Genomic DNA, 9,689 nt, shown 5'->3' with positions numbered 1-9,689 from the left:
TTCAGTGTTCCTAGTTTGGCTTTTTAGAGCTACCCAGAATAAGTCCAGCCTCCTTCGCAACAGCCCTTCAGATCCTGAAAGACAGCCACTAACATTGTGTCTTCCACCTCCCCCAACCTCATCCATACCTGACCAGGCTTTGGCTTGACAACATTCCTAAACAGTGATCATCCGGGCTTCATCTGAAGATCTCTAGTGAGAGAACATATCCACATAACACTCACCAATTGTGGGGGCTCCCCAGGGCTCTGTCATGGGCCATCATCCCCCAGACTTGGAATGTACTTGCTCCTTTTCTCAACCTCCAAGATCCACTCTCTTCCATTAAGACTCTGTCCAGGCACCAGCTTCTTCACAAGGACCTTCCTCGTCCAGCTGCTGTCCTCCCTCCTAAACTGCCTTGTACTGAACTGCTTGTCTCCCCTATTGTAATGTAAGCCCTTTGCAAGTAGGGATTGTTTTATACTCTATGCCCCTATTCTCAGCGCCTGGCACATAGTAGGTGCTTAAAAAATTCTTGTTGATTGAGTGAAGATAGCCCAGTCCATAGCTAACTAGGTTTTCCTTTGCTTCAAGTCTAAATCTTCCACTACAATTTCTGCCTGTTCTAAGTTTACCTTCTGGGGCCAAGCAAGGAGGAGGGGAAAAAAAACCCTAATCTCTCTTTTACTTAAACTCCTTCAAATAATCAGCTGGCAGCCTTGTTTCAGTACCCATTGCCTCCACCCAGACTTCTGTTAGGCCAGACATTGCCAGTTCTTCCAGCCAGTCTTCATGTAGTGAGATACTGAGATTCCTCCAAATCCTGGTTTTCTTGGATTCTCTCCAAAATGTGTCACCCAGGGCTGACCACAACACTCTAGGTACTCTGATGGGGAGAGAACATGGTTAACTATTCCTTTCCTGTGTTCTGGATACCATGCCATTTTTACTACAGTCTAAAATGTCATTTGATTTTTGGTTACTGAGTCCTCCCACTGTTTACTTTAATGAAGATGGCTGTCCCCCCAAGTTCTCCAGCCTTTTTTGACCTTGTTTAGCCACACCTTTTCCCTCTTGTGTTCATGGTGTGGGGTTTTTGTTTGTTTTATTGTCACATACAGGACCTTATATTTACCTTTTAATTTTTTCTCCTTATTTTGACCCATTAATTAGCAAACATTTATTAAATGTCCCTCTAGGCCCTGGAGACGAACCAAAAATTGAAACAAGAACTTCTCTCATTCTATCAGGGAATTGTCATGTTTGTCCTTCCTTCTCAAAGAGGTTTATGACATTAGGATGATGATATGACTTGCAGGTGACTTTGATTTGAGTGAAGGAGGGCTACTATCAGGGAATAACCCATGTACATACATATATACATGTATAACGTGTATATGGTGGATATATAGAATCAACACTGGGTAGTGTGGGAGAGCAGATGCTGCGATTTTGACCCTCCTGACCTAGCAAGGCTACCATCCATGCTTTTATCCAGGTTATCAATTCGAGTTGAACAGCCTAGGACTAAGGATAGATCCCCAAAAGGACCCCAGTATAGACGTCTCTTTTTGCTAGTTTAGTTAGCCTGGTCATTAAACTAGTTTCAAATTAAGTTAGTTTCCATTTTCTAGGCCACTCAGCTTCTGTTATGTTACTGAGGTTAGTATGGAGGACTTTATGACATGCTTTTCTGAAATAGAAGTAAATTCGAATGCATTCTGATCTACTGTTCTAGCAACAGTTGTCAAAAAAGGAAGTGTAGTTTGAGTCTTTTGTGGCCTGTTCATACTGAAGCCAGGCTTATTTTTAGTCAGGTTACCTCTTCCCTTTTTTAGATACTCATGAACTGTTCTTCCTGAACCTGTCTCATGTGCAGTGTTCCATTCTGGTTACCCATTGATATGCCCCAGGTTGTTCACATTCCTTCTGAACTTTGGTGCCCAGAATAAAACACAGTACTCTAGATTGATATTAATTCAGCCTAAAATTTATTTAAAGCTCAGCAAATATCTAGCATTAGCCAAGATGAACAGATCTTAATTCATCGAACACGTGTGCAGGAGGGGATGGTAGAATACAAAAACAAGAAATACCAATGCAGTCCTTACTGAATTTTTGTTAAATGAGTTCAGTCCTAGAGCTTACAACCTCTCAGTATTGAGGGTCCCAGGTAAAAGAATTCCCCTAAGCTCTCCCCTCTGGGTCTGTCCTTCCCCCTCCAGGGGAAGTAGAGAGCAGACCAAAGACTGTTCTCTTTTCCCCATCTTGCTTGGTGGCAGTCATGCCATCCTTGCCTCAGGGTACCTAGAATCCCAGGAGCAGGGGAATAATCAGGCTCCTCCAACCCCCTCAACTTTGGGCCCCTGAAACCTGAGCTATCTGTTGGAAAGAAGCAAAGGGGGAGAGCATGAAAGGGTAGGAACAAAGGACCCCTGCTCCATAAAGGGAGCTTGGTGGCCCCATTCACACCATAGTGCTAACCAGTCAAACGCGGCTCATCAAAGTGCCCAGAGCCTTAAAAGGTCCTTTATGCTGTGGGCCCCAATGCTGACCAGGTGCCCTGGTGAGGCCTCCCTTTTGAGGGGACTTCGATTGATTCCCTAGTATAAAGCTGCCACTTTTGCCCCTAGCCAATCTTACCCATTCCCCCACCTCCTCCCTCATCCCCACCAAGGATGGGCTTCATCCAGCAGTAGCCAGCACACCTAGGAAATTCTGACCCTCTGGGGGGTGTGGTACATTCCCTCCTCTACCCTTCTCATTAGCAAGTCTGCACATTCTGAACTGGCTTCAGAGTGACCCCTGCTGGCCAGCAGGAATTGCCTGACCTATCCCTGAGGATGGTTAAGGGATTAGAAAGAGTCCTGGTCCTCATTGTCAGGGGGACAGAAGTTATGATTAGCTCTTCTGCCGTGGAGGCTGTGGAGCAGATGGGATATTTCCCCCAATCATCAATTTCCTTGACAGAGCTGACTATGGCACCCCAGCTTCTGGCGGATTTAAGAGATCCAGAGACCCCAGGCTAGAGTAGAGGCTCTTGGTATTGGAGAGGGAGGCACCGGGCGCAGGAAGTCTCCAAGCCTACCTCACCCATAAAGTATGCCTCAAATGAGATCTTTGACACAGGACTCCAGGATCACCCAGGTGTTACGCCTTTCTCACCATATATTTCCACCCCAGTCTTTTGAGCCTGGAGGAATCTGGTGTGTCTTTTCCCCTAGCAGAAGCATTAACCCACACAGTACTTAAGTTGGGGTGCTCTTCTTAGGTAGAACATGTAACTTCTCCTTCCTAGCCTCCCCAGGAAATGAGAACAGGAAGTGCTAGTTGGAAAGGCTCCATTCCCCACTCTACCCCCATATCTACCAGACCAGACCATTTGAAGTTGTTATTTCTCAGAGATCCCCCAAACGATTCCAGTGCCTTGTAAGGAGACTCTTGATGCTGTGGGATAGAGAGAGAATTTCCACTGCCGAGTGTGGGAAGCCTTAACGGATCGCAGCAGCAGCAGCAGCAGCCCTAGGTAGGGGCACCTGGAAGCCTTGCTTCCCCTTCTACTGTCCCCTCAGATTCTTGGGGAGCTATTGGGTCTAGCCTCTCCCATCTTAGGCCCCTCTCCTCTGGTCTCAGATGAGCCTCAGGAGGGTCAGAAAGGAGAAGGAGAACAAATAGGCCCTGTGCCCACTAGGGAGAAGGAAGGATGAAACAAAAGCTGGTGCCCTGTCTACCCTGTACCCTAGTCCCCCATCCACACTCAGTAGCAGTCACTGCTCTAAGCCTCTCCCATAGCCACTTGGTAGCCAGATCATGCCAGCCACGGAGAGAGTGTAGGTCCCCCCATACATCATTGCATCATCACCAAGAATGACCCTTGCCCTTGCTGAATTTCTAAATCAGTGAGGACACTGGACATTGACTGGGTGGCAGGATCTGGGGAGAAGGGATATCCGCCCTTGGGGATCTCATTCTCCCTGCCTATAAAATGCTACGGTGACACTGTCTGGAGGGAGGGTGTCCTGCCCTCCCCCTCCCCCAAGGTTGAGATGGGCAGGGAGGGCCAGATGTAGCCCTGCTGGGGGAATTGGCTCAGCTCCCTCTGGCCGTCCAGGGGAGGAGGGGCTGGGGCCCCCAGCCAGGCCCCGCCTGCACATGCTCAGTCCTGATGCTTCTCTTACTTTCAGTTTCCATCTGACATTCTGCCTGATACAAGTTTCTCCCCCATCTCGGAGGGCCTCAATCCTGGGCCAGTGGGGGTGGCCAGCCCCCCTCCACTGCCCAACTCAACCTGGGTGGGTCCTCCATCCCACAAGTCTTAGTTCCACTCCTGCCCCTAGAGCCAGAGGAGAGCCAGAGGGAGCTAAGCCAAGGATGATGGAGTCCCCTTCATCCAGCGCTCTGCAGTGCTTCCTGGCTGAGGCCAGGACTGACCACCCCCTGGAGAGAGGTAGGTAAGAGCAACCTCTGTGCCTCCTTTGGATAGCAGGAATGTGCCTTCTCATCCTGGATGAAATGGGCTAGGGGAGAGGGAAAGGAGAAGGGAGGGCACGCAGGGGCAGAGACGGTCCTCTCCTCTCCTCCATCCTGGGGCAACAGGGTCGGGGAGAGAGAGACAGCCAGAGATGGGGTTCTCCTGGAAGAGTTGGGGGAAGTGGCCTCAAACTCAGACCAGAGCTCGAAGAGTTAGACCAAGCTTTTAATGAGCACACATGGAGTTAGAAATCCCATCATGTGCCTCTCCCACACACAGGGATTCAGGAGCTGAGCCTGGGAAACCAAGATGCCTCATCCAACTTCTACCAGTGAGTTCTAAGACCTTGGACCTTAGGAAGCCTGGGAGGGGCTGAACTGGGCCTCCAGGAGCACAAGGGCCTTCAGTTTCCCAGGAAGCCATCCCTGCTAGCTCCTCACAGCATTCTCCCTACTGCTTTGACTCAGGGGAGCTGCTGGAGGTGGGGAGGTGGGAGGCAGCTTTAAAAACCTGGGTCCTAGATACTCCCACTGTAATGCCCTGGAGTGTCTGCTGAGTTCTCTTGTGGATAGTCACAATGCCTTTCCGAGGGCATTCATTCACCAGAGGCTTGGGATCTTTCCCACCAGACCTGGGAACAGTGAACTGGGAGAGAGGCCAGCTTCTCCAGAGTCCCTGAACTTCCCTACCCCTGGATCAACTTCAAGAGGCAGTGGTTCCCCAATCACCATGGAAAGTGACGTGGACCTCATGGCCAATCTGCTGCCCTCTGGCAGAGGGACACACTCCCTCTGTCTCACCCTTCGGACCCCAGTTACTGAGAGTGCTCTTGACTCTCACCCACCTAATCCCTCACTTCCTGGAAGCCCTGCTTCACAGGACCAGGATAAGGAAGGGGTCAGCTCATGCACCTTTGGATCTAAGACCCTGAGCTTCACATCTACTCTGCCCTTTAGCCTGGGTACTAGCCGGTCCATCTTCTTGGAACCCCGGAAGTCACTGAGGGGAGACCCTACACCTGAGAAGTCCTGGGGTCAGGCACATCCCTGGGCAGGGGCCCCCAGTCTGAGCCCAAACTTTAGACTAGGTCCTGTGCCTACCACTCTGCCCTGGGTTCGGGATAAACCCTGGACCTGGCCTACTGACTCCTCTATGTTACAGAGGGAGGCAGCTGAGGCTCCAAGGGCCTCTCCCATGCCTGTGGAAGTGATGACCAGCAAAGATCCAACAGGAATGACCTCTGGGGGACAGGGAGAGTCCTTGGACTTAGGGGCTGAACTCCAGAGAAGGGAACAGGAGGGGGTATACTCAGAGGGACCTAGAGAGGAAGCAGGACAGGGTGAGGATAGACCAGTGGACAGTAGGGCCAATTTAAGTGGGGCAGACTGCAAGACAGACCCTCCAAAGCTAAAACTAGGTCCAGAGTGTTGGGTGGATTCCCCGAAGCCCTCTGTGGAAGACAGCTATGGACGCCAAGTAAGGGAGGCAGGCTGCATGCTTTTGGAATGGTTTCGATGCCTCTTCCTGGACAGTGACAATCACAGTTTCTCCCTGCTGGACTCTGGCCTGGCCCTGACCACTGGTGGCCTTCCCCTGAATGCTGGCAGCCAGGAACACCCGGCTCTGCGTGTGGCCTTCCTGACCATGGTGAGCTTCTCTGGGGGTCACTGGGGCTGGCTCACCTACCAGAAATGCTGTCCTTTCTTCTTATTGGAAGTCTACCATCCCCTCCCTGCTCAACTGCTCAGTCCTGAGTGGGCAATGGTCTCCCTCTAAGTCTCTCTGTGCTCCTAGCCCTGCCCGTGAAGTGTCTGATCCCAACCTACAAAAGGGAATCCACGATAAGGGCTATATTCCAGGACTGAATCTTGCTAGGGTAATTCCTCCTAATTAAGGTTCCAGGTGTTACCCTCAAAGGATTAGGGATCCTTCTGTCCAGAAGAGATGGATGAAGGCACTTTGTAAATCTGAAAGTTCTCTACAATTTCCAGCCTGCTGTGCTTTTGCTGAGCTCAAACTATGTTTATAGAGCCATACAGGGGTGTGCTGGTAAATGTTTAATAACTGGGATTTCTGGGTGGGAAGAAAGCTTATGCATACACAGTTTTAAGTTTAATCTGCACTACTAATACTAAGGTAAAATTTAGCCAATTGACAAAACAAATCAAACCCTGATTTGGAGTAATTACTGATTTCTGACATGTCAATGTTCACACTGAAAATTTAACCATCTGCCTCTAAGCAGGTTCGACACAGGTCGCCTGTGTCCAAATGTCACCACCACAAAGTGCTGGTGGCTCCCAGCTTCTCATTCCTCTCCCTTATCGTAATGTCAGTCAGCCATCTATCTTGAATGTAAGGAAAGATGTTTGTTTATTAAAGGAAAAAATGCCATTTCAGAAATTATACTTGAATTTAACATGAATTAAAGAAATTAAAATTAAATTAAAAATTAAAATTAAAAAATTAAAGAACAATCATGACAGTGGCTAGGGGGCTGACCCCAGAGACAGAAAAGCCTACCTCTGACACATGCTGACCCTGTGACTCTGGGCAAGTCCCTTAAATCCCTCAGTGCCCCCAGCCAATTTTCTAAGTCAATAAGTCTCAGAATAGGGGTAAACCTGTATGAGGAAATTATGTGCCCAAGATCCCACAGTCATTTTCCTACATTCATGAAATCATACATCCTGTCTAAAACCTTAGCTCATCAGAAATGTGTATAGAGGAAATCTGGATAACCTCCATGCTTGTCAGTCTAGTCTATTGAAAAATTCTGGTCTGGTCATGTCAAATGCAAATAAAAACGTTGTCCATCAAACTGTACATAAGGATTCCCGAGGGCTATGTATTGATTTAGAAAACCACATATTAACATCGTCCCTGTTTTACTGTGTTTTTATTTATTTTGTCAAATATTTCCCAATTACATTTTAATTTAGTTTAGGGTGCACCTGAGAGTGTTGTAGGTCACATGTAGCCTATGGGTTCAGTGTTCGACATCTCTTTTCTGTCCTCTATCCTGATTTCTCTGGGATCCAGAGCCCTACATTCAGTCTTGATTTGTATTCCAAACTTGATTTATAAAATTTGCCCAGTAGGCCACCTTCTCTGCCACTTGTCTTATGATACCCCAGGGCTCTCTTTTCTTGAGACAGACTTGGAAGCTCATTCCATCAGAAGAGTGGCCATCTTTTCTTCCATATTGGCACTTGTATTCAAGAATTTTCCTGGACCCACCAGTCTACTTTTGTGATTTATCCAGGTCAGATATAAAATAAGTGTCTGCCACCTACTTCTCATCTCTCACTAGCAGGAAAAGTAATACAGCCATGAAAGCACAAACATGTTAGGCCAGTCAGTGAATAAATAAACAAACCTTTATTAAGCAGCTACGATGTGTCAAGGCATTGTTAAGCCCTTGGAATTCTGTAAGAAACAAAAAACAGTCCCTGCTCTCAGGGAACTTGAAATCTAACAAGGGAGACATAGTCAAGCTATATACAAAATAAACAGGAAGCAAATAACAGTGGAAAGGCATTTGAATGAAGAGAAATTGGGAAAAACTTCCTTCAGAAGATAAGATTTTAAGACCTTTATTTTTCTTAATGACAGTTTTCTCATCACTTTTTAAAGAAATTAAAAACTTCCACTGTTTCTTCGTTCCCTTTCCATACTCATCCATCCCACTACAGTCTAAGGAGTAATACAGACAGATACTCCATCTTCCTTGGTCCCCTGAGAAATATCAGGTCATTTCCAGTAAGTCTTCTGGTTACAGGATCTCAGAAACTAGAAGGTACCTTAGACATCATCCAGTCTAATGGTTTCATTTTATAGAGGAGGATACGGAGGGTCAGAGAAGGAATGTGGCTTCTATTCATGCAGGTAACAGGTCTAGAATTCAAACTCAGGCCCTGTGTCCAAGCCCAGTACACTTTCCACTGCACCACACTGTTGCCCGGATGACTGTCGCATTCATTCTGGCCTTCTTTCTCTCTGTACCTCTGATTGTGTACATCTCTTGGGCAGTTTCTCCTCCCACCTCCTCTGACAGTTTATTTTTGTTCAGTCGTTTTCGGTTATGTTTGACTCTTCAAGATCCCATTTGGCATTTTCTTGATAAAGATACTGGAGTGGTTTGCCATTTTCTTCTCCAGCCATTTTACAGATGAGGAAACTGAGGCAGGGTTAAGTGACTTGCCCAGGGTCACATAGCTAGTAAGTGCCTGAGGCCAGATTTGAACTCAGGAAGATGAGTCTTCCTGACTCCAGGCACAGCAGTCTATCCATTGTACCACTTAGTTGCCCTTGTCCCAATTTTAAAAAGTATAAAAGTATGTGTATTACATACATATGCCCATGTGTATACACATATAGGCACACACACATATCTCCCTTTCTCTGTCTTTTTGGACTCTCAGGCTCTTCTCCCTCACTACATTGTTCATTCTATAGAGATATCTCTGTATATCCCCATCCCTTGGTCTCTCCCTCCATCCCTATCTGTTTCTTTTTTCTCTCTCCCTCTGCAGAGGAATGGCAGGAAACTAGGCATGGCATTCCCTGGTTCCAACCTCTTCTACTACTACTCCCTGGGTCGTCACTTCTTTGTCACTGCTCAGCTCAGCAACCACTGGTTCCGAGTTCGAGATCGTGTTACTGGTGAGCAGATGCTGATGAAGAAGGTAAGATTTTCTTTGTCTGGGTCAGAGGACCCATCAGGGGCCATAACTTTCTTAAATAGCCTGCTTTACAGATGTGCAACCCCTAGGGGAGGTAGGGAGGCCTCCGTTGGCTTGCTGGGGAGGTCGATCAACATACACATCTAAAGGATGACAGATGTGTACTGTCTTACTGCGAGGGAAGGGAGGAGGATCAGACTCAGTGTCTGCCAAGAGGGAACTCATATTCATGGGCCGGATGTGGACTTAGAGGGGGTGCTGGGAGGAGGGCACAGAGGAAGAAGGGTGATTGAAAAGCACGATCCGTCCTTGCCCTGAGAAGTAAGGAGTTTCCCAGCACTAATGAGAGTTGCTTGTTCAGTCATTTCACTCGTGTCCAACTCTTTGTGATTCCATTTGGTGTTTTCTTGGCAAAGGTACTGGAGTGGTTTGCCATTTCCTTCTCCAGTAAAGTTTACAGATGAGGAAACTGAGGCAAACAGAATTAAGCAACTTGCCCAGGGTCACTCTGAGGCAGTATTAGAACTCAGGTCTTCCTTACTCCAGGCCTG

At 47.6% G+C, this 9,689-nt stretch overlaps 1 protein-coding gene across 6 annotated transcripts in view; it reads left to right on the top strand.

The window, feature by feature from the left end:
• The first annotated feature begins 101 nt into the window (after positions 1–101).
• The window catches only part of LOC140511344 (uncharacterized), a 32,505-nt gene continuing 22,917 nt past the window's right edge, over positions 102–9,689 (top strand). Inside the window, exons 1-5 of one of the 6 annotated variants that reach the window (XM_072620419.1) lie at positions 102–3,508; positions 4,167–4,429; positions 4,733–4,784; positions 5,083–6,100; positions 8,989–9,141. In XM_072620419.1, the coding sequence (XP_072476520.1) occupies positions 4,354–4,429; positions 4,733–4,784; positions 5,083–6,100; positions 8,989–9,141 (1,299 nt within the window). In that variant the 5' untranslated portion in view covers positions 102–3,508; positions 4,167–4,353. Of the gene's footprint in view, positions 3,509–3,539; positions 4,434–4,732; positions 4,785–5,082; positions 6,101–8,988; positions 9,142–9,689 lie in introns of those variants that run through there. The other 5 variants (XM_072620426.1, XM_072620425.1, XM_072620412.1 and 2 more) reach the window with 5 other exon arrangements.

This window comes from Notamacropus eugenii, chromosome 1 (genome assembly GCF_028372415.1).
Source record: "Notamacropus eugenii isolate mMacEug1 chromosome 1, mMacEug1.pri_v2, whole genome shotgun sequence".
NCBI classification, from domain to species: domain Eukaryota; kingdom Metazoa; phylum Chordata; class Mammalia; order Diprotodontia; family Macropodidae; genus Notamacropus; species Notamacropus eugenii.
Note: the sequence above shows the minus strand (reverse complement) of the source record. Positions and strands in the feature narration are given on the sequence as shown.